Source organism: Falco biarmicus, chromosome 5 (genome assembly GCF_023638135.1).
Source record: "Falco biarmicus isolate bFalBia1 chromosome 5, bFalBia1.pri, whole genome shotgun sequence".
Taxonomy (NCBI): domain Eukaryota; kingdom Metazoa; phylum Chordata; class Aves; order Falconiformes; family Falconidae; genus Falco; species Falco biarmicus.
The window spans coordinates 83,072,987-83,100,711 of NC_079292.1; the positions used below are offsets into that span (position 1 = coordinate 83,072,987).

Below are 27,725 nucleotides of genomic sequence, written 5' to 3' on the forward strand. Positions count from 1 at the left end.
TGATTCTGTTCTGATGAAGGTAATATTCCTTCTTTCCCACCCCCACCCCCAGCCCCCGCCCCCGTGAGAAGCATTACCTTCCTCAAGACAGCAGTTTCCAATTCTACATTCACAACTCTGGAAAGAAACCTCTATCAAATTATAGAGATTAAAACTGCTATTAAAAAAAACCAGCCAGCAGCCAGAGTAGTAACAAGGGTCATGTAAGAAAGTAGAGTTCCCACCTGGCTTTGACACACTGGGCACGTTCAGCCCAGATATTTGTGAGGCTCTTTTCCTTCCGGCAGTTTTTATTTATTGGCTGTGAGTTAGGTCTTCCCCTTGCAGGACCTCTCTGGGTCCCTGCCTCCAGTTCCCTCCTGCTTTAGACTGACTGTCAACCTTGCATTTTCTTGGCTCAGCGGTAGTGAAGTCCACTGGATCAGGAGACAGCCAGCAAAACAGCCTGGCCACGGTGTGCAGGGTCCTAGATCATGGATTACATGTGCCGCACGTGCAGAAAAATGTCCTCGGCACGTGCATGCATTCATGCCCTGACCGTGTGAGCTCCAGTCTGCAAGCAGGGTGCGCGTTCAGGGTACCCTGAATTTGCTTGGTAACTCTGGCTGAGTGGTCCAGAGGTGGCGTGTTTCAAAGGGCAGTGTTTCTTGTATCACCTTTTTTTATTTCCAGCACTGAAAGCAGTGGGGTTGTTCAAGACTGGCCCCTTGTTTTTAAGGTCCTTTATGAAAAAGTTGATGCCAAAACAGGAATGAGATGGTTGCTAGTGTTTATTGCCTGGAAATAGAAGGTAAAACAAGTCCTGCTTTCTGACAGCCCAGTATCTTCCCTTGAAGTGTTCATGTGCTCCCATTTTCATAGACGACATGTTGTTGCACTGCTTCTCTGACAAGAAACAAGACTCTTGTACTTTCTCATGGAATTGCATGAATCACAACAAAGTTAGAGTCAGAGCCATACCTTCTGTGCAGACTCTGTGTGCCAGTTAACCAAGGCTGCACGTACATCCAAAAGAAGGATTTAGCTTTGCTTCAGGTTTCCAGTAAGAAGTACCTTTTATAAGATTCCCTCTGTAATTCAGGGTTCATCAACTCCAACAAGAAATTAAAATAAAAGCTTATGTTTCAGCTTCAAATGTTTAGGTCATCTCTCTCCTCCTTTTATTTTGATTTTTATTTTTTAAAAGCTCAGGGCAAGCTTTTGACTTAATTCTGGGGGCAGTTTTACCTGGGTTAAAACTGAGTCAGGATGGTGGGACTTGGTTTGTTGTCATGGAGGGAGCAGGGATAGAAGGTTATAATTGAAAACAACATGTAAAAAGCTTGGTTTGAATTTCTTGATGGAATGTAAGAGACTCGGGGGGTTCTGCATCCCCTCAGATACGGTACTTAATATTTATGCTTTCGTTGCACCTTGACAAACATTTCACGTAGTTATTGCTTTGCTTGAATATGGAAATATGTTAATTACGGCCTTTATTCCACTGCCTGCTCTTTTCCTCAGCCTTTTCTATTCAACCCTCTAGGTGGCCCAGCACAATGTGGCTTCTTTTCTTTCAATGAGCTCTTTCCACACTAATAGGGTCCAGGGTGATGTGGAGAACCATGTGCACAAAATTGGTGCACCACCCCCCATCCCTTTGTGGGCATGTCAGGTTAAATTCATATCAGCAGGAGGGTCACTGCCATGATTTTCAATAGTGCGAGATGAGGTGATGACTTCAGACAATGGCGCCACACTCTCCAGTTGGAGACACTTGCCTCACCAGTTGCAGTAGTTAATTAATATGCTAAAAATAGAAGCCAGTGATACAAATCGCTGCCTGTTGTACAACAAAGACTGGGCATGTGTAGCTTTGATAGCCAAGTTTATGGTGCTTGTTATGGAGGGAAGTTAGTTTAGAGCTAGAGGCAACGTAAGACTTTCTGGATGCTGAGCTTTAGTCACTCCGGGCCTCTGGCCATTTGCTCGCTGTCTCATTTGCATTATGAATGACATTAAGGGAACTAACAAGGTTATTGGGCATAGAAATGTTCGCATGTGACCCCACGTGGAAGCAGACCTACAGCAGTGCTAGTTGGCAGGGGCACTGTGGCTCTTTATTCGGCTTCCTAGGAAGACGGCTTCTGGGAGTAGATACAAAATCAACCACGAGAAAACTGGTGTTCGGATAATGTGAAGGTCTTGATGCAAGCCCCTCAGAGGCAAGGAAGTTCAGAGGGCAGGCTGGATCTGTGTCCTTCACTCAGCCTGCTGTGCCTGGCCGGTGCTGAGTGTTGGGCGCAAGACGTGGGAGCTCCAGGTTGCTTGGGTCTCCCCACCAGCCGCTCAGGGCTGGGTGAAGCTGCTCCGTGGGGGCTCAGTGGCTGTGCATGAGGGTGTGGGTCCATCTGGGCCTCTGCGTGGGTCCGTTTCCCCCTGCTGCTGGCTCAAGTGACGTGTGGGAGGGGATGGACTTTGGTTCTTGCCCACTGCATCATAGCTTCCATAGGGACTGTCCAAACACCAGCAGAGATTGAGAGGTGTCACGTCATCTGTTTATTACATCTTCCCAAAATCGAGACAAGGAGGGGTAAATGATAGGAAGTTCATTGCCACCTTGTAGTTCCCATGCGTAACTAGGAGACAGGTTGTCAGGTCCAAAGGTTAAACGTGGGAGTCACTTCCCAACTTAGGGCCATGTTGGCCCAAGCGCAGCCTCGTTCACACTAATGCAAGCACATGGCATTCACAGACCCAAGCAAAATGCAGTGTGCACAAGAGGAGAAACTGACTCACGGAGACGTAGTCTGCTTTAATTTATCCCTTTTCTAAAGAGATTAGTGGGATTGCTGATGAATCACTGTATGTAGATGAGAGCAAATTTCACATTTGAACATTCTTAAATCTTATAGATGTTTGTTATTTGCCTGGCGGACCAGGAGGAGACTGGACGGTCACACAAGCCCATAAACATTTACAGTCTTTATAAAAACCTCTCATTATTGGAGTCCTTTAACCATTCCTGCTCTTCGTATTGGACTTTGTAAACTGGTAGCCCAGCGATCATGCTGGCTACCAGATCAACCCACAGGAACGAGCTACTGCAGCAGTCACCAAGGGCTGAGTCCTGGCCCCCCCGTCAATAGCAATGAATGAGAATCACAGAATGGTCGGGGTTGGAAGGGGCCTCTGGAGATCATCTAGTCCAACCCCCTGCTAAAGCAGGTTGCACACAATCGTGTGCAGGCAGGTTTTGAATGTCTCCAGAGAAGGAAACACCAAAACCTATCTGGGCAAAAAGAAGAGAGGCAAAACGGCATAAAATGAGGGTAGTTTTGAGGGCTTAAAATCCCACTGTATTTATGGCCTTGTCTTGATGTCTGGCCCGATGATAAGTGCAACCACAGGCTGAGGCACTGGGGATAGGGCAGGCTCTGTGGGGAGTGCATGTGCTGTGTGCAGGTAACTTTATCTGTTTTCCCTGTTCATCCATTTACAGGCTGGATGGGGCTACACCTTGTGTGCGTGTGTATGAATCCATGTGAGGTAAATGTGAAAGTGATTCTGATCATGAAAGTGCAGTTCACGTTACCTTGACGTGCTGAGATCAGCATCCTCAGGGCTGGTCCTGCACTGATGCGTAGGAGTCAAGGCTTTCCTGTTGACTCATTCATTAGTGGGGGCAGTATAACTTAATTTTCAAAGTCATCAGCTTTCCTATCTACAGTGGGTTCTTACTATTACAATAGTGCATAATTACTATTTTTTAATAATGGCAGTCCATATTTGTTGCTTCAGTCACTGGGAATTTGCTCCTTCAGAAGTGTTTTTCAGAAAGAGTATGATGTCTGCTGGGGTTCCCTGGTAGGAAGCAGCCTGTAACAGTGGGCTTACAGATGGTCACCTGCTGGTGGCTTTGTGAGACAGATAAGTCCATGTCAGGGTCTCAGCTCCTTCTTTTCTCTTCCCCCATCTGACATCCCCCCTTCAGTTCATCTGGATGAACGTTATGACCCAAGTTCCATTCTTACCTGGCTACTTCTTTCCTTGCGGGTCCCAGTGACGTATTCCAGTCTGGGGAGGAACATGCCATCTCCACAGCTATTGCAGTATCTGCCAGCTCAGAGTCTGGGTGGCTGATAACAGCTCTGTGTGTCTAAACTTGAACGGTTATGCAGACGTCAGCAGGGTTACAGAATTTGTGCTGGGTGAACAGAGAGGATTTGGGATCTGCCCTTAACAGAAGGGCAGTTTTCTGTAACAATCTGTTTCTATAAATAGACTGAATGTATTGATTATGGTTTATTTCATGTTAAATATTACTTGGGTTTCCTCTTCCTTCTCCTCCAGTCCCCCCAAATGAAAACTGGTAGGGAAGGATTTGTTAATGAGTTGTTGTTGAAACAAAGAACTTGCAAACCAAGTTTCATTTTAGGAAGATATTAGTAACCTAGAAAATCTCCTGAAAATGGTATTTAGTAAGACATGCCTGGTAAACCGGTGGCTGTGGCAGTATCATAAACCGTAAGATTGCCTTATAAAGGTAACAAGAACATTTAATTTTATTTCCATTTCTCTCCTCATCTCCACAGATGTGTGAGTGGAAGTTTTGAAATGTATTTTCAACTTGTTTAGTAAGAAATAGTAATGACAAATGCGATCTTTGTTTTTTCTTTGATTACGTAGCTATGGGCTGTAAGTGTTCTCACTTCCTAATTGCAAAGGTGGTAAAGATGAACTGTTAATTAAAATCTCTTTCTCGGACAGGTCTTTAAATGCTCCAGTTAATTAAGTCTTTAAAAACTGACGTGACTAAAAATCTCAGTTTGGTCCTTTGTGATACCTTATTCCAGTTAGTTTTCCAGTTAGAGAGCTCTAATGTGACCAAGACCCAAATTTCTGACACAAATTACAGAAGGCCTCCTTCTTCTCTTTCATTTTCTTTAAAACTAAGGAGAGACTATTAAAAATTGTCCAGGTTTATTTTATGCATCAGTGAGAATAAAAGACCAAACCGCATTTCCATTTTAATTTGCAGATCTGTTACCCCTCCTTTGACTGCTTGTGATGAGCAGTGTGACTAATGAGCTCCGCTGGACCCAAAAGAGTGGCACTTTTCCCTTTCTTCTACTTCCCTGTTTTTTATTCTTGGGTGTGGTTTTTTATGTTGCTTGCCTCTGATGTTTTGCAGCTTTTCTGGTCTGGGCTTGGACTAATTCCCAGATCTATTCTTGCAGATTTTAACTTCGCCATGTACCCACCGTCAATGATAGCAACTGGAAGTGTGGGAGCAGCCATCTGTGGCCTTCAGCTTGATGATGGGGACAGCCTCACGGACCTCCTGGCCAAGATCACGAACACAGATGTGGTGAGTGTCCTGCATTCCTCTTCTCCTTTCACTTCTGAGGGCGTGGTGGAGAACTGGGCCATCAAACCCGGCCTGTTCCTGAAAGCCCAGCGGAGTGAAGGAGGGGCATGCTCCCAGAGTGAGTGGGTTGCAGGTGTGCACCCAGCACCTTGGTTGCGGCGCTTTGAATGTCTAAAGTGCCTTGGCCTCCTGGGATCGATTTTCATTCATGCTTTATCCAGCAGCTTGGTGGGGAGAGTGTGCTCTTCCTGCCCTGGCTGATGGTCAGGCATGCTACAGGGGTGAGCTGCCTTGGGTACCACCTTGGGCGATGGAGCGAGCAGGCAGACAGCATCCCCCAGGGCATAAGGTAAACCGGTATGTGTGCTGGTCCCTTGTTCACAACCTTGAAACTGCTCTTCTGGCCCTTGTTGAGGTATCATCTAAAAATCCTTGACTTTAAGGAAGTGAATAATGAGCTAATCCTCTGGCACTGGCACAGTGTGAGGCAGGTGCAACCCAGGCTGCCTGTGTTTTTGTCTGTAACTTCACTAAGCTCGCCCCATGAAAGGCGTTTCTTGGCTTGTCAGAAAGTCCTGTCATCAGTAAGACAGGTGAATCTGATGTCGTTTCAGTGGTGTTCAAACTCACTCAGAAGCGATTTTTTTCGTCTGGGGTCAGCTTCTATTGGGGACATCAGAAAAACCCCAACCTGACAGCTCTGTGTGGCAGTCTCAGCAGGAAGCTGGGAGGACCGAAAGGAGCGCTGGGAGTGCCTTCCCCAAGGGGTAGTGCCTCTTCTGCCTGCTCCTGTGTTGGGGGGACACGGGAGAGCTTACACTCCTGCGGGTCCAAACCACTTGGTCTATGGATAAACAGGTTTCATCTCTTGCAAAGCTGACATGTTTTGCCGTGATGAAATTCACTCAAAAGGAAGGAAGATGAGTGAGGCTTTCTGAAGTGCAGGCCACTAGTAAGATAATGCTTTTTTTTTACCATAAAAATGCCAGTATCCAATGTGTAATGTGCTAACCATAAAACTTTTAATTGTTTTTACTTCGCAAATACCCTGTGCAGTTATTATTTCCTGCAAATATTCAGCATTTTTGTTAAATAGGAATAATCTAGTTTAACCAAAAAGGGAAGAACTCCACTATTTCTTTTTTTCTTTCAATCAAATTGATCCTGATTTTCAAGTGCAGTTCCAGGGCTTCCCGTTTCTTTTGCTTGGAACTGGGTTTTGCACAGAAAAATGAATATTTCCGGTTCTGAATGATTATAATGTAAATCAAGTAGCTACTGAAATTTAGCATATTTATTTCAGTGTAAATGAAAATTTTATACAGATAGTTGCTCATTTGTGTCTGTTTGGTAAGTGTGGAGAAACAGAGTGGTGATACATTACAGTAAGCAGCAGGAGCGTGCAAGAAGAAAAATCCTATGTAACAATTCAGACAGCATGGCCTGGTGCAAGTATTGCACAAAGCTTATTTGAACAGTTGTTACATTTAGACTGCATAAATACATTAAGTTTACTTCATTTATGTCGATAACAATCACTATCTGTTGCTGGTACCGATACTGGCATTATTGACTGAATGAAATTTTCTCCCTGGATGTTTGTCTCACTGGATATAACATGATGAGTTCTGGATGCTGCATCTAGCAAATGACTCTTGAGTGGGCAGATGTGAGAAGGGCATTAGAAACCAGTCAGAGGAAGATGAGGATTTTGAATGAGACTTAACATCCTGTTAGCAAAGGTGCTGTCTTCAGCCAAGGTGGTGAATATCCACAGAGTAAAGAAAACAGTGCTAACCACTAGGAGCTTCTTGTGTAATTCTATGTCTTAACTCCATGGAATGGGTGTCCCACTGCTGTGATTTTCCCTGTTACATGCTGATGCCAGGTGAAGTTGTTCCTGCTCGGCTGCTGCTCATTTTCAGGCATGTTTTTGCTCATGTATGCTCATACAACTGTTCATATCCTTGTGTTTCAAGCCCATCCTGGAATTGAGCCAGCTTAAAGAAGGGGGGAAGAACCACTTGTTGGTTTGGATTTAGGGGGTATGGGGGGCTTGTTTGCTTTCTCAGCCAATCAGTTCACTGATAGATTTCCAAGAACAGCCTCACAAACAGCTGGGAGAGCTGAGCACTAGCACAGGGCAGGAGATGGGGATGAGAAGAATTTCTGTAACCACTGTTGGCAGTTCTTGGGCTGCAGCTTTACAAATTGCAGCCTGACAGACCAACTTGGTAGTCAGCAGGACAAGGATAATGATGAGAGCAAAAGAATGCCAGTGTGAGGTGAGGAACAGGAACACAAATAGCCCTTACTGTGGCAGGGGAGGGACAGGGAGGCTTGCAGAGTGCAGGGGGAGTGAATAACTGGAAAGTTCAGAGGGAGCTTTCAGAAGGTTGATGCCTGCTTCCACAGCTGTGAAGCACATCACTGCCCACAGAAGTCCATGGGTAGTCATTTGGAAGGTCCTTTTTGAGGACAGAAGCAAGGGGTGCTGAGGCACCACCAAACCCCAGACCTAGAACAGCTACCCTCAGCAGAGCTTATTGCTTTGTTCCTGTGCCATCTGATTAGCCATGCAGTCTTTCCATCACTGGACCGTGTTCCCCATATTGGTAAGCTCCAGATAAAACTTCCGATACTGTTTCCACAGTCTTTTAGTACTTTTTAGAAGGGAGATGCTAAGGTAGCCCTTGCTGGTATATCTGTATTTTAGATGTTTGGCGAGTTGTGATCAACTGTTGAGTAGCTGGGTTCTGTCTTTGTGGAGATTCCAGGGAGTTGTTCAGGGTGGTTCTTCCATCTCCTCTAAAGAGCTTCCCTGTGCAGTCACAAGGTTCTTGTCCCTTCTAGCTCTTCTTCAGCATGGGCAGGAGGTTTGGTAGCAGTGACAGCGTGGTGCTGACAATACTCAGCATTTAGGTGAGGGCAAGCAAGCTCAACACACGGGCCAGAAAGGCTACATCATTGGGATCCTGCAAGGTACTTAGCTGTGCCTAGATTCTCTGGTCACAGGGGAGAGCATTTCCCTCCCTCACCTGTCATTTTTGCAAAGGGATTTTGAGTATCCCTTCTTGATGCAGCCCTTGCTGCAGTAATCTGTTCCTTAGTCACTGTTCAGTTGGGTTAGTGCAGTTCGTGCTGCATGGGGATGATGATGCTCAGAAGGTCCCACAAGGCAAGGTGCAGCTGTTCGCTCATACAGCCGCTCCTTACAGTAGGGATTACACCCACGGGTTTTCCTGCTGCGCTTTTCTGCGTGTTTCTGGTTGCTGGCTGCTGCCTCGCTGCTCTACCGGTGAAGCCCTGCTTGAATCGGGATCCCATCTGATCTTCCCATGCCCAGTCTGTGTACTGGGGATGTTTGTGAAGGCTTGTAGGGGCAGAAGAAAAGTCACAGTAGGGTGGCTTTTCTGGTGGAATTATTTCTCCTTGGTGTGGTAGAGCCATGTTAATTGACCCCCCAAGCATATACTACACACAGTGACACTTGGGAAGGGAATACATGGCTCTTTTTGCTGTCGGGAGTTTTTCTGGATTCTCTTCATTTAGTACTTACAGATACACACTTAAAGCTCATGTTCTTTATTATAGGTGATACTGAGGCTTTCTTAGGCATCCCAGTGCTTCTTAATGTAAGGCCTTTATGCAGCATCTCGCAGACTGGACAAACTTTGTGTCTCAGGCTGAATTTTTCTATGCTGATTGTTTCAGTCTGAAAGAAAATACCTTCCAAAACAGCTTAGTAGTTCTTAAGTGGTTAGAAGAAAAAAAAAAGATACTGATTTTTGCATTGAAAATTTCTTCACACCTTTTCTTTGAAATTTAACAGATGGGGTTTTGTCAGAAATGTGCTTTTTGCCATCCTGGTGAAAATCTTCCCAGATCTGACTGAGCTTATATGCCTTTGGGGGAAGGGAAAAAAAATCACTCTTCCCAAATAACAAAGAACTCTTTGCATTTCACTGGTCACATCTCTGCTCCAGGAGTCTGTCAGCGCTGGGTAGAGACAAGCTTTCTTCCCTTTGCTCCTGGTCTCAGCCCACAGCAGCACAGACTGTGGAGGAGAGTCTTACTTGGCCCCCAGGTCAGAGCACGCTCAGGACAAAAGGAGCTTCTGGATAATTTAATTGCTGAAAAATTTAAGTCTTTGCAGAAGTTACAGGTGCTGTCATTTTTTCGAAGACATTTCTGTTCTTGTGGTAGTGGTAGCCTTAACTCAAAATCCATCACCTGCAAGCTGTGAAGTCTCAGCCCAACCATAGGTGGCCAGAACTTCTAACTTGGGCAAAATAGTGTATTTTTCATTAGCCAGCTATTTGGAAATGGGAGAAATATTTTGGTAGAAACTAACTTTCATCCCACATGTTAAAGCTTAAGAGATAAGCAACTGAAGACAGGGTCTCAGAGAAGTATGGAGCAGTCTTAGCAATAGGTAGTAATACCAGCTTCATCTGTAAAATGTAGATTAGTAAAAGATTGTGTACAAGTTATCCCAGGGCTGCGTTAATGAAGAGTAAAGACTATCGTAATACATTTTATGCTGATATTTAATTAAAGTTGAATGAACAGCTTCAGTTCTCTCACTTCCTAATTTCAGATGCCTGAGAGCTGTTCCTGCAGTGACACAATTAATTCATCATTGTTGCAGCACTCTCCAAACTATTAAGCTGCAACAAGGTCTTTTTACCATCTCATACCAACATACTCTTCATGCCAGTCCCTCTGCTGCCTTCTCCTTGTCCTTCCTCACCCAGGGCACCCTCTTCCTTGGCCCCTCTCTCTTCATTGGCTGCCCAACGTCGTAACTTCACCAGCCACACCTGCTCCTTATCTACACCAGCCAACCCACCACCCCTGAAGCCAGCCCACAGTTATCTATTATCAATGCTAATTAACCCAGCTTCATTCCTCTACACATCATCACTGTATGAATGCTTTTGTTTTCAAAGAGGAGGTTAGGGAAGAGGAAGAAATGAGAGTTCCTAGGCTTCAGGAGTATCATGCAGCGGAAAAGCGAGGGAATTCACAGAAATAGCAGTTCTGCAGAAGAAAAACTTGCTCCCACCGTGCCTTCTGGTAGCCCATAGGAAACCGCAGAGCTGGGGGAGAGTCCTTCCCAACCAGAGGGTCCCAGGGGCTTCTGCTGCTTTTTCTTTTGGTGTGTGTGATTGCTTAGCATGGAAACAAGATGATGGGACTTGCTTATTGGCTTTCCAAAATAATGTCACTGTCTGATGTGAAGCATGAAAAATTTCAGCTTCAAAGTTGCAAGCATATAAAAATAGAGAATGATAATGAAATCCTGATGCAACTTAACGGCAATGAGATTTTTCTGAGCTTTTACTGTTTTATAATGATAATTTGAGGGTGCTATCTGTTTGCTAGGAAATAGCAGCATAAACCAGGAGGCCAGAATCAATGGAGTTATTTTAGATTTACAGTGGTGTAACTGAGACTGGAGTTTGGCATTTAGCGCTATAATGTTTTTAATGGAAGTTTCATTAAAACTAGACCAAAAATATGTTATTAATAAACAGCATTTAATTTAGAACCCAGCTGTTGGATAAGCAAACAACCAACACACGAGTGTATCTTTCAAAAACACATTGGTGTTGGCTATCCCTGTATGAATCCAAAGCAGTGCTCCAGACTTTAGACAAGATAGTACAAGGCATTCTGCCAGTGTCATTCTAGCGATAACAGTTATTTCTGATAAATAGCTGCGCTGGGCCATTTGATGAAGGTTGAATCACAGTTTGAAGAGATGGTGACGAGGCCATGCAAACCTCAGTTTCATTACTCCTTCCACCTACCAAAATAGCAAGGAGCTACTCTTGGAGAAGTTGAGCAGCCTTAGGGGTAGTGAAAATAGCTCTGCATGGTATAGCTGAATTGCCTTTTCTGGTCATTATTGTCCCAAAGAGTCATTAAGTGCTAGTCCCACACACCTTCACACAGCTCTACAGGATGGCACTGCGTGTTCTGATCTGTTTCGCTGCCGCAGGCTGCCACACATTTCCTTCGCTGTTGCTTGGAGAGGAGAGGAGAGGCTGGTGGGCAAAGAGTTAAGGAGACCTACTTACAGGAGGCGGTGAGCTCCCTATGCATCTCTTGGTGGGTTATTGCAATGGAAAAATAAACAACTCAGGAAGTCAGGAATTTCCATACCACCCCAGACCTGCATCCACTGCACTCAGTATCCTGTCCCTGGTGGAGCCACATTCTTCAGAAAAGGATATGAGCATCCCCGCTGAGTACAATTACGGGATGTGAGGAAGGGTAGCTGAATAGGTAGGGCACGTTATTGCAATCGATACTCTGCTTTTGCCACAGAACCTGTCTGGGGCGAATCTATCTCCTCACCTCCTGGAAGAGCAGCCATCAGTGTGTCAGCTCACTAGCCATGGGTCTGGAAACGGCCATGCCTGGGAGCATTTTCATAAATCATGTGCAGGGCATGCACGCGCTGGCCTGGCTACTGGTTGTACCTCCCTTTAGTCTGTACTAGGTCCTTACATTCTCTGGTAGCCCAGATCTCCTCACAGAGGACAAATACATTAAGGTTTCTTGAGGACCTCAAAAAACTACGGCAGGAGTAGGTAGATGAGGTCTTTACCTGTTACAGAGCACCTTGGACCAGTATTTTGTAGGTAAACTCAGGGAGAATTAGGCACACAACTAAGTTTTAAAGCAGAAGTTTGAGCAGAAGGTTGTGTTAGGTGACCTCCAGAGGTTCCTTTCAACCTCTTTCTGTGAGGCCGAGTGCACTGAAATGTAGAAATTATCTTGTACTAAAAATGTTCAGACTTACACCACTGGCAAAAGCTGGCAAGGTTAGATACCAGATTAAGCTGGTTAGTAGCTGTTTCTGTAATAAACTCTGTAGCATCATAGCTGCCAGAAGGGCTAGCCTGGTTCACTCTGTGGTAGAGAGGGTTGTATTTTCACGTAAGGAGCATCTTCTTCCTAGAGCCCAGCTCTCAAGGTTGCCTCCCCAGCGTCAGCAGCTGGGGAAAGGTTTTCAGGCAGAGCCAATGTGTAGGCTTGTACATGGGCACAAGTTGTTTTTAAAAGTTTGTTCCCAGATGGGAACTAGTGTGTATTGAGTGGTTTTGAAAATCCAAAGCATATTTAAGGGCCTGAGGTAGAAAGAGAAAAGGAACTGAGCTTTTCTTAAAAATCTTGTCGAAACAGCTGGCTGTGAGCCCTTGAAAATATGGAGTCAGGCTGTTTTTGAAGACTGGATCCATAATAAATGGCATTGAAAATATCTCCACTTAAATGTGCTACATCTGTCAGTGCTGGGATTTTTTTTTCCTCCCAAGGTCTGCGAAGTTCCTTCAAAAAGATCTCTGTAAATTCTGCACAGAAACAACATTCAGAACCATCACACTCAAGAATTCAGTTTCTGTTGAGCCACAGTATAAAATCATGGAAATCTATCTTGAATGGATAGCATTTGAACATTGTCCCTACAGCACATAAACCATTTATTCCCTGCTTTGTAGTGTTTAGGGCCTGTGGTTTTGGAACCAAGTAACAGGACTTGCTGTATCTTATCCTGCCTTATTTGTTGCAGACCACATTTTGTATGCAAGGAAACAACAGACAAAATAGCCTCCAAAAGAAAGGAAGAATGAGATAGTTTCCTAAGTTGTCTTTGCCTGAGTTGGCAGCTGCTCCGCTTCATTCAGCTTTTTGTTCCCCAGTGAGTGCTGTGCGTGTGTAGCAACAATGGGGTGATGCAGTTACACCGCGGGCTCATGGCGGAGTTCCGTCAGATCCATTCATAAATACAGCCTCGGCCGGCGCGCTGAGGAAGCCAGGCCCCCCGAGGAACCGGCTCCACAGCCCAAGCATTGCCGCCGGCAGAGCTCACGGGCCGCCAATGGACAGTCTGGTCAGAGACTTGCCCCCGACCTCCGGTGGGCAATCTTTGCTCGGCTCATACGGCTTTGTATAATGCAGGCAGGTTGTCACAGTTTTTTTAAAATCCCATTTTTCAATAAATGCTCGCGGCACTTATACAGCAGGGTAAATTTGTTTCTCACAGTTGCAAAATATACCTGTTAGAGATTATCAGCTTGAAATCCCAAGTCACATTAAGCAGGAAGTATAATTTCAGGCATGGCATGTGCCCCTGGATCACCCTGCCAGTGTTTTGGCTTTACTCTCACTTTTTCCAGTTCTGAAAACATTGTTCTGGCCTGTTGCTATGAGAAATACCCACATGAGCAACAGGAAACCAACAAACTGACTGTTGAAGCAAACAGTGGAACTGAATCTAGAAAGTACACTGTTGAAAGTACTGAAAAGACAGAAATTGCAGAGAAAATTGTGCCTGTTAGTCATTTTATATATTGCATTATTACAATAATGTAGCAGTAGTAAGTGGAGAAATTCTGGCATAGATGATAATTTTTTGGTGGGTTTTTTTTTTTTCGTTAGTCTGCATGAAATGCCCTTTGGAACGGCAAATCACTATTTTTTGCACTTGCAGATGGAAAAATAGAGACGTATCTGTAATTGATGCTCTTTGTTATAGTAGCAAAAATAGACACATTTAGGAGGGAAAATATTTCTGTTTTTAAACAGCCTCCATTAGATATGAGATCACTGAGATACAGTAAATGTAGTAAATGGGCATGATATTCCCACAGCAGCTTTTCAGACGCTTGTTTTGGAGAACATCAGCGAGCTAAAGGCCAGCACTCGGCACACGAAGGCCCCGCTCTGGGAAGGAATCCCTGTTTATGTCAACAATGAAGCATGTGCTTTGGAGAGGTTTGAATTGGGGCTTAAAAGTGAACCAGCGGAGGAATCCAGACATCTTTTGTATTTAGGAGTACAGATGACACGTTCCATGCTGGAATTTATGTAAATCCCAACGCTTTAATGCATGTCTGCTTGCTGCTTTCTTAGATTATCCAAGCAATGCATACATGACCGGAGAACAGTATTGTCACTTCAAATATCTCCAGAATCCTTTCCATTTATCATAACAGGTCCTCCACCTAAAAAAAGTCCCTTTCTGGCTTCCATTTTGCGATTCGTTTTAAGAAAGAGGTAGAGATCAGGGCTGTTAACCATTATTTGTGAACTCATGAATGTGTATGTGGAAAACCAACCACCCTGTAACACAAAAATGGCAGAAGGCTTTTGTAGCATTCCCAGCTTTGAGACTTCGAGCACTCAGGAAAGCACCCAGGGTTTGAATCTAGGCTCCTAAATCTGGTCAGGAAATGCAAGAGCGTCAAGAAGTATCCAGTGGAGTTACAGCTCGGTATTTTGCAGTGTTTGTGTGCATATGTTATATATAACAACAGTTCTACTGTTACTCTTCCGCTGCTGATTGTAGAGGAGAGTAGGGTTGCAGTCTGGCTTTTGAAAGCCCTTAAGAAATGACCCACTCAGTGACTGAGCAGGATTGTCCTTAGCCTCAGCACTGCACAGCAGTTCATGACTCTGCCTTGATGCTGGTCTGAGCGCGGCGCAGCTTGGGCTGTGGTGGTGATGGCGGGCATGCCGATCCCTGCCGACTTCCTTTGGGTTACCAGGCTGAGTTCTTGGCAGCTGGACATCTGTACATCCAAGGTGGGGCTCTCAGGTGTGGTGTCACTTCTCTTCAGTTGTTTCTTTCTGGTCTGATCAAAGGTTTTTCACTCGTTCACGCTTTGGCTGGTGCTGGCCTTACTTATTCTGTGGTTGCAGATGCACGACACCTCACCATAAAGCTAAGATCTTGTGAAGGGTTAAGCGATTTTACATTTAACAGAATTAAAATGGAACCTTGTTAAACAGTAGTTTTGCAGTGTTTGGTTTCTTCACTAAATGCTGCCATAATGCATTTTCTCTGGACATGGTAGTCCTAAATAAGTGCCATCTTGGATGCGCAAAAGCTGGGTGGCTGCAAGACTCAGGCCAGTTTCCACGTACCTGCATGTTTCTCTAAATTTAGTTTTTGATAAACAAACAAACATCAGGAGGCTTGCTGGTGTAAGCTTTCTTATTTCTTCTCCCAGGGAAGACCAAAACTGAGATGCACAAGGGGAATCTAAAAACCACAATACAAAAAAGCACTGTGTCCTGAGGCACTGTGGAAGAGATCAGAGCTAAGTTCATCACTTCTGCACGGCACGCCTCCCTGCCTGCTGGAGTCAATGAGCAGCAACGCTGTGGTGGTTGCTGATACAAGGAGTGCACAGTCTGGTAGACCTGGGTGTTACGTGACCAGTTTGGATCCAGGGGTGCACTATCATTTCTCAGCCCTGCATGGCTGTGAAATTAATCTGGTGTCTTAAACCTGGTTTAGAGTGGTTGTCATCGTGGGAGTAAGTGCAATGAATGCACAGCTGCAGTTTCCTTATGGTCACAGAAGCTCTGCATTGATTAAAAATGGAGAAAGAGATTAAAGATGCATGGCTGAAGTGTTCTACCTTCTTGTGATAGCCCTCTCTATTAGCATTTGATAGGAGTGATCTTTTTTGTTGTGGAGAAGGTGGTGTACTGCTACTCAGTTGCTGCGGGATCTGATGCAGAGCCCATTGTCATCTGGAAGGTACCATCTATCAGCCTCGGTTTGGAAGGGCTGCCAAGAAAAACTTGAAAATGGCTATATAAAGTCTATGGCAGAAACACAACCCAAGTTACTAAAACTGCTATAAAATGTCTTTTCAATACCCTCCTTTTTTTTTTTTCTTCCTCTTTTTTTTTCCTCCCCCCATTTTTTTTCTCTCCTTTTTTAAAATTTAATTTATTTATCGGTCCAGTCATGATCTTACAGGATGGAGAGGATGTCTTGCACCTGTGTAACTCAGTAAGGCTGGGGTGACAGGCTTCATGGGTCACGGTGAGGTAGTCCTGAAGCTTGGAGCAGTCAGGACTGAAAATCCCAGTAATTACTGGTGCAAAGTTAAGAGCCTGTTGGTTGAGTTGAGTGAGATGCCCCCTTCTAATAGCTTGCCAATGCACTATGAACATCAGTTTAAAACTGGAAGCTGGGATGATGCAGTATAGGGCATATATATTAAAGAGGTGTTGAGAAGTTTGAGAAAATGAATTATGCGTAATACTCTGCAGGATCTTTGCTAGTGTTTGTGCTTTCTTTCAAGATTGCCATGAATGGAAATTGAAATAATCGATTTGTATTACTTAAATAAGTAGATGCTGCCATAGCGCTGCTGATTCCTCCTTCCAGTCATTTTCGCTGCCAGCATTTCCATCGCAGCCATGAGGGTACCTCATCAGACAGAAAAGCATTTCCTTTCCTTCAAATGCATGTTGAGTGTGCTAGTAAAATCATCCAGGGATGAAAAACTTTCAGAAAAAAAAAAAAACAAACAAAAAACCCCCCAAAGTTAATTGCTTTTTTAGTTCTGTACATGCTGAAGTAAAAATAAAACTATGGAATGGAAAGTACCTGAACTATTTTAATCATTAAAACTACTAGACCATATAGAAGAATGGGGAAGTTGATCCATGTGACACACACTTAAAAATCTTTTTTATAAAAACAACAAAGGCAACCCTACAATATTATGAAGGAATGGCTCAGTCCCTGTATTGCAAAATCTAGGGCCGTAACTTCAGTGCATTATAGCGTTCTTTCAAGGAAGATTTGCTGAAAATAGTCCGATTCTTTTTTTTTTTTTCTTTGGTAAGTTTTTTAAAGCTTTAATTCTCTCTTGTCAGTGCTATCTAGAGTCTGCAAAGCTAAAGTCCACCAGTAAAATATGTACACATGCAGCAGATCCACATGAAACTTGGAGGGGTTAAAAACACTGCATCATGGAAGGGCCAACCTGTTTGTCCTGATAGGGTTTTTGTATGTTTTGTATTGTGTCACTTTGGATTTACAGAAAGTTCCAGTGAACCAAACAGAAGTGGTAGTTCCATCTATAAAATAAGCCACTTGCTGTGTCACACTGTGACAACTGGGATGATAAGATACTCATAATAAATTAATTTTTTGTCTTTTCACTCATGAGATTACCCTCCAGATGGTGTATTTCATAACATCTTAAAGCTAGTTGTGACTCTGACCGTGGTTCAGGTGCACAACAAATGTGATTTTAGGACTTCTCATCTAAGAGTACAAACACTTTGCTCATGTGCCACATTGGCCAGGTGTAAACTTCTGCTGCCAAGTCCAGTTTATTAAAAAAGCCATTGACAGATTTAGTTGGCATCTCATCTGGCATAAAACACATTGCTCAGATCTGTCCGCAGCACTCTGACATTGTGCTGTGCCACGTATCACCTGTTGTCCGGCAGCTTCCACGGTGAGTAAAAACCCATCTGTGACCTGAATACCTGGGCAGAAGCAGCCGTGTGGGCCTGTGTGTGATCTTCAGCAAACCAGGCAGGCGGGCTGATGGGGTAGTGTGCAGAGCCAGGATTAATGATTGCACAGCCAACAGCCACAGGTAGATGAGTTTGTTGTATCTCCATCATCAGTACTGGAGAGTTCGGGCTGCATCTGCTGGTGTGTTCCAGCTCGTTTTGCTGCATGACTGAGGTTCTCTCCTGAATCTGGCACTGGGGTTTTTTTTCCTTGCTAGATTTTGTTTGTAGAATTTGCCAACCTGCAAAATCAAGGTTTCACCGTTTTTAGTTTGTGCTGGCCAGGCAATTTTAAGCTCCTGGATGAATGCTTCATAGACAAGACTAATTAAACAGAATGTATTACTCAAGACTAATAAAAACTTGAGTTTTAATATGCAAATAGCAACTCCTTTTCAGAAAGCTATTTAATGTTGAATGCAACATGCTGGTCGTTTTACCATAGTATTCTTTGTTTTAAAGAATTCAGTGGTACATTATTTTAAGTTCAAAATGTAAGTCTAGACCAGAGCTAACACATGACAGAAGAAATCTATCAGTGGCCTGTGGATCCCTGTACAAAATAAAATCCATGCAAACTGTGACAGTTCCAGTCTGGGCCTCTTCAGAAATGACCCATTTCTCTATAAGATTGCCTAGAGATTTAATTAACCTCTTCATACATTAAATGAAGTGGCATATTGACCATCAGAAGTTTGTATAATATGTAACGGTGTAAATGATCATATTTAAGGGTGTTTAGAAACAAAAAATTGGCTCGAAATGCTGAAGCCTTCTGTTCCGTGTGTCACCACCCTTCCTTCCCCAAGGCTGGCTGCAAGGAAATTGCCTCATTAAGCTCTCCAGTCTGAAGCTGCTTGTAAAAACTCTGGCTTATTTTCAGAGCAACATACTACTTTGAAATTGGGCACCACTGTGCTTTAAAAGAAGAGATTCTTATACCCAAAACTCCCTGCATTACGAGTGTAGTCTGTTACAAGAGTCTCCAAGCTGGTGTCCCTGCGCTTCCTTCCATTTGAAAATGCCTTGACCGTTGACATGACTTGTTGCCCTCTCACAAACAGGTGAATGTTTACAATAGACCTAAAACTTGCCCAGGCTAATAACAGGGAATTTTCTTTATCTGAGTTTCTGATAGCTTTTGCTAGGTAAGTACTTTGGAAAAAAGATGAGGGGTATTTCCAGCTCCCATCATTAAACAAGCAATTTCCAGTATTAGGAAATTACTGAGCCCCTGGTAATACAAGAGCAAGTCCCAGCTGTAAAAAAAATGTTTACCTGGTTAAACAGAAGTACATATTCTTGCCTTAAAAAAATCAGTTTTACCAGCAGCAGCAGGAAAGTGTCAGCAGTCAGGGAAGCCCATCTCCTTAGCTTTTACTAAATAAAGGAAGAACGTAATGAGGTGAGGAAGGTTAAATTTTGCTTATCTGTGCTGGATCTCATCACCAGAAGATCCACTGTGCTCACGTTTTACTGCGTCTTCAAGGCATTTGTCTCAGCCTCTCACTTCTGAGGCTTCCTGCTCTACTCCAGATAAATTAGATACAAAAGTTTCCCTTCTCTCCAGGAGTGGGACTCCAGCAGATGGCAGCCCCCAGCTGATGGGAGTGCAGGCAGGAATGGGCTGCTGCCCAGTGCTCTGCCTGCCAGGCAGCTCCGGGAGGCTGGGTTTAGGTGTGCCCTCCTCCACCAAACTCCAGCTGTAATGGAGCCTGCGCATGAACCATGTGTTTGGTAACGGTGTGGCTTTTTGATGAACCTTCTGCTGGCGTGGTTGCCGCAGGAGGAGCTGTGCAGCAGCTGGGATGCTGGGAAAGGCAGTGGGCACTGGTGTGTGGATGGAGGAAGAGATGCAGCCCAGTGTGCGTCTACCCAGGGCCACAGCCTAGGTGCTGGGATGAGCTGGTGTCCTGTCTCAGGGCAGGGGAAGCAGTGACCTGGCACACCGAGACCAGTGTTTTCCAACACAGCCTTCCTGCTGTTTCTCTCGAGCGGTCATTTCTTTAGTACACCAATAATATCTGCATCCCACTGAGCTGACTTGACGTTTTGGGTGCTCTGTGGTTCCAAGCTCCATGGTTATTCACTGGTTGCAAATGATTGTGATTATGTGGTGGCTGTGACAATGCAGTGGTAGTGCCCATGAGGTACCTCTGCTCTTCCAAGAGCATCATTGCTGCTCACAGAGCATCAGGATGAATTGCAGGAGTGATAGAAATCAGGGCACGACCTAAAGGTGGCTACAAAGAGCTTGGGGTGATCTCTGTAATACGTCTAATGCAGGAGACGTTCCAGTGTACAGGCAAGGACTGGTACAACCAAGAGCAGGGTGCCACACTCTGTTGCTATATTGTGGGCTACACTGGTGCCTGCTGGAGCTCAGGAGCAGAGTGCGGTGCTCCATGAGATGGCCTGCAACCAGTCACCTGAATTCAGTGTTCAGTGCTTCCCAGGCCAACTTCAAAAAACCCTCCACGTCCCAGCTTCCCTTGGCATCATGCTTCATTTGTATTCTGACTGTGCCAGTGGTATGGCACATACGTTCCGTTTTTCCTATAATGAGGAGGGAAACGTGGGTGTCTGCGCTGGCAAGAGAACTCCTGTGCACCCCTACAAGGACACTCCTGTGCTCAGCCAAGCATAGAAGCAAACAGGATGGTGGTTGCCTTCCTCCAAAGCACAGGCCTCCTCCACCATAAGGGCTTTGAATGAATGCAACGTGCAATTTTCTGAGGCATGTGTCCTTGTAGAAGAATGAAGCTGAGTTAATTATCCTTGATAATATACAGCTTATATTATCAAAATAATATTATCAAGGATAATTAACCCAGCTTCATTCTTCTATATGTCCTTACTAACCTTGGGCTGCATTTCTTGAGGACACCAAAAAGTATTTGACCCCCCCTTTCATATGCCGTGCCAAATTCTAATTACACTTAATCTCAGAAAAATACAACAGTGGGAAACTGGTTAGGAGCTAGCTGATGTTGGTAAAATCGCCAGCTTTCCTTAACTCTTTCCTTGGATATAGCAGCACTTTCTGTTGTTGTTGTGGTTTCTCCCCTTCCATAAAAAAGCCAGTCTGAGGCAGAGGGCAAAGTGTGGGACAGTTGATCTCCAGTGACTGTTGCTTGGGAGAGGTGCTGGCAGTGAGCAGAATTGCTTACATGCCCTGGGCTGGGTGCGGGATGGCTGCAAGCCACTTAGCGTGACCACAGCTCCTCTCCCAGGGACAGCCCCACAGTCCCTGGCTCTTGGGACAAAAGGTGAACGTGCGGAAGGCTTGGTCTGCCTGCCACATGCATACGGTGTTGCAGCAGAGGTTTTTCATGTCGCCGTGCCCCGTACTTTGTTTCGCCATGGCGTCACTCACCATGCTGAGGGAAAAAACTTCTGAGTCAGGTTGTACATGAGTAGTCCAGACACTCAGGAGATTTCAATGACATTTCACTCTGGCTTTAGCTGGTGTCATCCATCACTATGAATACTTTAGTCTCCAATACAGCCAGCATCTTGTCCAACCCCTTTTTCCTGGGTCAGTTTGAGAAACTGTCCCTCACGGCCTCCCTTTGGCTGATGCACCTTCAGAGAAACGTTGTGATACTTCATTATATTAAGCAGGGCAGTTTCATGACAAGGAGAGGACATGGTTTTGCAGCTGGCAGCTGATGGCTAGTAGCCAAGGAAAATGGGTGTTCGTGACCCACTGGAGCTAATTGCGCTCATCACAAACATAAATGTCGTCAGTGGGACATATACTCTGCATTTGACGTGTTTTCCCAGTCGGGCTAGGATGACAAATTAAACCTCTACACATGAATATTTCAAACTCTCCTGAATAACCTGGTATTGTGTAGAGAAAGTGGGCATGTTGGTCAGAGCCCAGCTCCCCAGCATTGCAGTCGCATCCCATACTGGGTTCCAGGGATGACACAAGCGCCTGTGGAACCCCATGGAGGTCAGTGCCCAGCTCTGTTCTTCACCTCCCCTGCCTGAGAGTGGGAATGGGAAAGTGGTCTCATCGCCCCTGCCAGATGCTGCCAGAGCTCTGGTTAAAATACTCTGCTTTAAAACTCCTGCTACCAAAACCTGTGTTTCTCAACTGCCTGAGGTCTTTGGGAGAGACCCAGCTCTTATGCAGGCCAAGGCTTCAGTCAATGTGCAGTATTGGTACCTTTTCCATTATTGTAGAAGGACTCCTCAGGGCTGCATTTAGAAAAAGCCATTTATCCATCATAGCACCACCTGCCCACCTACACAGCGTTGTATTGATATGCTCACATTCCCAGCACACTGCACATAATTGGCATTGTGTTTATACGGTCATGGCTTGGCTTCTATTTTGCAATTTTTGTTACAACCAAGTGTTCATCAATGTTTTCTCACTCTTTGTTTAAATTATCATATTATTAGGTCTTCCAGCGTATTACAAAAATGTGGAACATCCTGTAGTATTTTCATAGTTGTCTTCTTCATCACTGTAACTGGTTTAAGCATGGTGAATCCTTCACATTTATTTGTTTATTCATACTTTATGTTTATCGCAGGACTTCTAATGTGCAGGGCCACAATTCTGTGTTGTTGTACTGTGTCCTGCTCTTTCTCCAACTGTTATGTAGTATAATTCGTAATGTAGTGGTCTCTGAGGCTTGGTTGTGTGTTTTTGACTTGCATCTTTTTCTATTACCTGTCTTTGCTTTAATGTCTTCTCTGAATTACTGCCAGTAGCTATTCCTGGGGCTGTTAAAATCATCATGCTCTCAGAAAGAAGGTGTGGGAGCGTACCCTACACCTCCTCTTCTTCCCTCCTCTGCTGCTGAAATCACTTTTCGTCTCTGGAATGTGCTCAGAGAACAATAATGTGGCTGCATGTTTGGGGCTGCATTGTTCTTTCCCCTTGCATCAATTTCCACAGATAAACAGACTCTTCTTTTGCCTTTGCCTCCAGGACCCAAATGCATGACTGATTAAAACTCAGCTGCAGAGCACTGCGCATTTTCAGGGACCTCAGAACTTCTTCTCTTTGATTTACCATCCATTTGCCTAACAGTAAAACTGAAGTGCCCCTGTCTGTGTGACCTCGGTAGCACACGTTGGTTATTTCAGGAGAAACATGCAGCTTTTCTGTACTGAAGACCCACCCAAGTTACTGAACCCTGCATAGGAGAATGCAAAATTTCATACACCTTGCCCTACGTTTTTTACATCACTTTGGATTCCTGCTCAAGAAAACCACACAAAGGAGCAAGGACAGGTAAAATACTAAGATTTGGAGAGTCTAATAAACGTGGCATTAGCATTGTTTAACCCAGGGAATTTGTACGCAGTGATTACCTGTGAGAGAGAATTCAGGGTCATTTTCTGTCACAGCAGACACTCCTTGGGAATACCAGATCGATGCTTTTCCAGCTTCTGCTAACGCAGTAAGGAAAAAAAGCCTTATCTCCATTAACAGATCAATTTGCTTTTTATCCTCTAGGACTGCCTTAAAGCTTGTCAAGAACAGATCGAAGCGGTGCTAGTAAACAGCCTTAGGCAAGTCCGGCAGCAGCAACAGCAAAGCAATCCTTCTAAGACGGTGGACGAACTGGACCAGGCCAGCACTCCCACAGATGTGAGAGATATCAACCTGTGAGGACATCAGCACAGAAAGTCACGCTTGCTCCCCGAGCCCTTTTATTTTTGTTATTATTTTTAGAATGATTTTTTTTTTAATCTGCTCCCACATAGAACGTATTTAAAGCTCTTTTAGGTAAAAAAAAATATACAAAAACTGAATAATGAAAAAAAAAAAAAAGCATTTGGTGCCTGTGATGTTCTACAGAAGGGAATCCCACAATATATTTGGTAATCGCTATTTGATTATGTATCAGTGATATTAAATGCTTATAAAAGCATACAAACTAGCTAGATAAATGTAAGCCTGCATTTGTGGGAACAAAGTAGAGTGTACTTGTCTGTGTTATTATGACCTAGTGCATACACCCCTTTTTTAGATTCAAGAAAGGAATCGTGTGTGCGATTTTATGGCTTGACTAGATTGCAAAGCAATAGAATAAGGGGTTTAGGGCAAAGTGGGAAAAGATCCCTGAAGCAATTGAACCATTCTGAATGCAGAAGAGATTTGCTGATCTGTCACCTCTGTTATTAGTCAGAAGTGTTTGTTGGATCTCTGTATGTTAGTTTTGTTTACTCTTGCTGTCTGTGGTAGCTGCTACCTAAGAAAGAAGATGCTTTATTTTGCCAGCCAGAAGAGCAGGTGGTTTTTTGTTTTTGTTTGTTTGGTTTTGGTTTTTTTGTTGATTTTTCTTTTTTTTTTTTTTTCAAATTCCCCTCTCCCCTCTTGACTTTTTCTACTTTTCCTTCAGAGATGGTTCATTCTAAACACAGCAGCATCTTTGGCATAAGGGCAATTCCATTTACCCAGCTGTGGGCCAAGCCAAAGTTACCGAGTGTTCATGTTAGATGGGGGAAACGCACCAATTAATTCCGACCAGTTGGCTAATCAGACCGCCTTTGGATTGCAAGATGCGGTGGATCGTCTGTGAAAAGCATTATATTCCTTTACAGTGCTAATGCTTCACGTCAATGTTAACTTTTGGCAGCTCCTTAGCTCGGCTGTAAAGACATTTAAATGATGCTCTGTCCATCTTCCTTTTTAACATAACCTCACTGTGTTAAAGAAGATGAGATTTGGTTTGATCCCTCTTCTATCTACCCACCTTCCCCCACCACCCCCGCACACTTTTTCAGCATTTCATTAACTTTATTGATCCACAGTGAGTGTTTTTGTAAACCATTTCATTCGAAAAGCACTTTGAAAATTGTTCCTAAGGGATTAAATGAGATGGTTTATGACGATTTTGCTGAGCAAAAAAAAAAAAAAAAAAAAAAAAGGGAAAAAAAGAAAAAAAAAAAAAGAAGTCACAAAAGCAAAGCATATAGCTTTTTATAGTCGATATTTTCCAGTATCTGGTGTACTTGGTTAGTTGCGGTGTTGCTGGAAATACCAACACCTGCTTCAGATGACATTCCTGTCATGACATTCCGGATAAAAGCCTAATGATTTGTATTGTTCAGTGTCACAGAAGGATCTTAATACCACCTGCATGCATATCTATGGACAACGAAAGAAAAGTGCTGGTGCAAAACGACACGAGTGGTAAACATCAAGGTGTGTGACTTGGAGTTTTATTACAAAAGCGTATTCAGTGTACTTGAATTTATTTTTCTGCTCCATCTGTAACGAAGAGGCATTTAGATGGCAAAGGAGTGTTGGAGCAAATTTTTTTTTTTTTTTTGCACAGTCGTATTAACAGTTTGCAAATATACAGTATGAAGCTGTTGGTTGAAATGTTAATGTTTGCATTTTTAAGACAAAAATCCAGAAAGAACATGCTACTTCAAAGAATATTATATGAATGGACTCAGCCGTATTTGGCTAGATGAGGGTAGAAAATGGAGTAAGATTCTAAGGTTTTGTTGGTTTTTTGGGTTTTGGGGGGTTTTTGGTTTTGGTTTTTTTTTTTTTTTGCGCTGCTAAGAAGCTATGATTTGTTTCATTCTTATTCACATTAACAGTACTTAGCTGTATTGTTTCACTGAGTGTGCTGCTATTTTATAAACATTTTTATAATATATTATTTTACTGCTTAAATTTCAAATCCTGAAGTAGATGGTTAAGTGGAGATATGATGAGTTCTTTGATTTACTGGAAATGCCCTGTACAGTTGTTTTTTTCCTAATAGCGTGTTCATGATTATTTTTTTTTTAATTTTATTTTATTTTTTCCTTCTTTCTTTTTTTTTTTTTTCCTTCCTTCCTGATCACATCCTGCAAAGATGGTATACTTACCTCAGGTTTACTGGACAAAACAGAAATGGTTCCCATTTTCACAATACCTCACAACGTGACAGTTTGGTTTTTGCGGCCAGCGCTCCGGCCGTGCCGGGGAGAGGTTGCAGGCAGCCGGGGCACTGGCTCTCTTTCGGTCTTCGGTATCCTTTTCATAGTGGAAAAAATACACTGACTCTCCACCGGCAGCTTCGCCGGAGCAGGTCCATGTTTTCCAAAACCAGTGGTGGGGACAGACTTGTTACTCTCACCGCTGTCACCTCTCGCCTCGATGTTCCACGTTGGGAGCACCTGAAGTTCAGCAATGGTGTCTCTCCTGGAGGAAAAAAAAACAGTTAATTTTGTGGAAGCAAGACTCTGGAACTACACTCAGCATGTATATGACAGATCAGATCATTCCCTGACAGCCTTCATATGTTAGCAAACGTGGCTTCACGGGGAGGCGTGCCAGAGGGTCCCCAGATGGTGGGGTGACCTCTCTGTGCGCTGGGCTGTCATGCAGCTGCCCACAGCAAGCGTAGGCACCACGTCCATCATGTTTGCTTGGTTTGTTCCCCTCCACGCTGTAGGTCGTAGGTCGAGTGTAGGAGGGGGGAGCACTGATGTTGCGTGCTCCTGCCCCCCATCCCATCTCCTGTGGTGCCCCAGTCCCATGTGGGGATCCCCTCCTGCAGTATTGTCCCCCTAGGGTGCTGCAGCACTGTTGGGGAAGGGGCCCGAGGTCTGCCACCAAGCTCAGCTCCTCACGCGGCAGTCGGAGGGGTGGGCTGTGCTGGAAGGGGCAGCACTGTTCAGCAGCTCTGATGCTTCACAGGGACCCAGCAGGTCTGCGTGTGTCACTGCTGGGGGTAAGAGTGTCCTCGGCTGCAGTGATGTACTCAAAACATGCTAACTGTCTGGTTACACCCAGCAGAGTACTGTATTTGAAGTCTGGAAAACCTAGAACTTGAGCATTTTCACAGTAGCATTCACAATAAAAATAATGCCTAGTTACTCCTTTTTAACAGATACTAAAAAAAGTATACTATTATTGCAAATGAGGTGTGAGATTTTTTGGCCTGAATTGCAGAAATCATAACCTTTCCTGTTGATTAATTCAAAAAAATACATCGCTGTTTATACCTTCGCAAGTGCCAAAGGATTGGCGCGGTTGCTAAAAGCGTTTCTCTCTCGGCTTCCTATTGATGGTACTTGGGTGACCTTCCCCTCCCTCCCGTTATTGTAGTGAAGGAGCACCTCGTAATCTATTTATTTATATTCCCAACCTGCTTGTGAAAGAGAAAAATACTATTAATCCCATTTCAATGTCAGTGATTTATGCTTGAATAATCGGACAGCTCCTAATTACTCAGCAGACCACCTGGCCACTGGATTTTTTCCACTATGTTTATTACCATGTTCTCATGTACCTCAGAAATCACTCTCGGTTGCACAGTTTCTGTTCTCAAACTTTTTTTTTTTTTTTTTTTTTCTTTATTGAGTGTGATGCCATATCAAGTCAACGTTATTCTCTCACAATGTGCTCTTTAAGAGGTGTGGATGTTTATATGGTCAGGGGATGCTAGAAAGTGCGGTAGTAGACATGTTCAGTGTAAACAAAAGTATTTAGAAAGTACGGGAGGTTGTTTTTGATGGATAAGACTCTGATACAGTGTAGTCTTGATTACCTTTTTAAAGGTCTTCTTTGTTCAGTGTTGTCATTTTTATTAATAACCTGTTGTTTTGACTAGTTTAAAGATGGTTTTAAGAAAAGTGTTTTGGCAGGATTAGGTATGCTGTATGGACAATAAACTCACCTTGACCTAAATTTGCCTGTCTTGGTTTTATTCATTCAGTGTGAAGATGGTGCCAAAGCAGCCTCTGATCTAGACAGGTGGTGTTAGCAGGCATATAAAACGTGAACAATCAAATGTTGCAGGCACAGAACAAGTTTTCCTCTAAAGCGTAGCTTGTTGCCTGCTGGACAGGCAAATTTTGACATGTTTCTTCAGTGAAACAATCCTGTGAGATTTAAGGAGAACAGTCCTAAAAAACAGTAAGTTGCTGGATCAAATAATTTTGTGTAAATTAAATGTAACTAGTGGAAAAGTTCTCATAAGTACACGGGAATGCACATTTTTGCAACTAATTGAAATATTATTTAAATCTGCACTCAGTTATTTGTTACGTTTAA

At 43.8% G+C, this 27,725-nt stretch overlaps 1 protein-coding gene across 1 annotated transcript in view; it reads left to right on the forward strand.

Annotated features, from left to right (window-relative positions):
• The window catches only part of CCND2 (cyclin D2), a 38,514-nt gene extending 11,155 nt beyond the window's left edge, over positions 1-27,359 (forward strand). The window contains 2 exon segments of the mRNA XM_056340828.1: positions 5,220-5,350; positions 23,178-27,359. Coding sequence (XP_056196803.1) covers positions 5,220-5,350; positions 23,178-23,333 — 287 coding nt within the window. The 3' untranslated portion in view covers positions 23,334-27,359.
• The last annotated feature ends 366 nt before the right edge of the window (positions 27,360-27,725 follow it).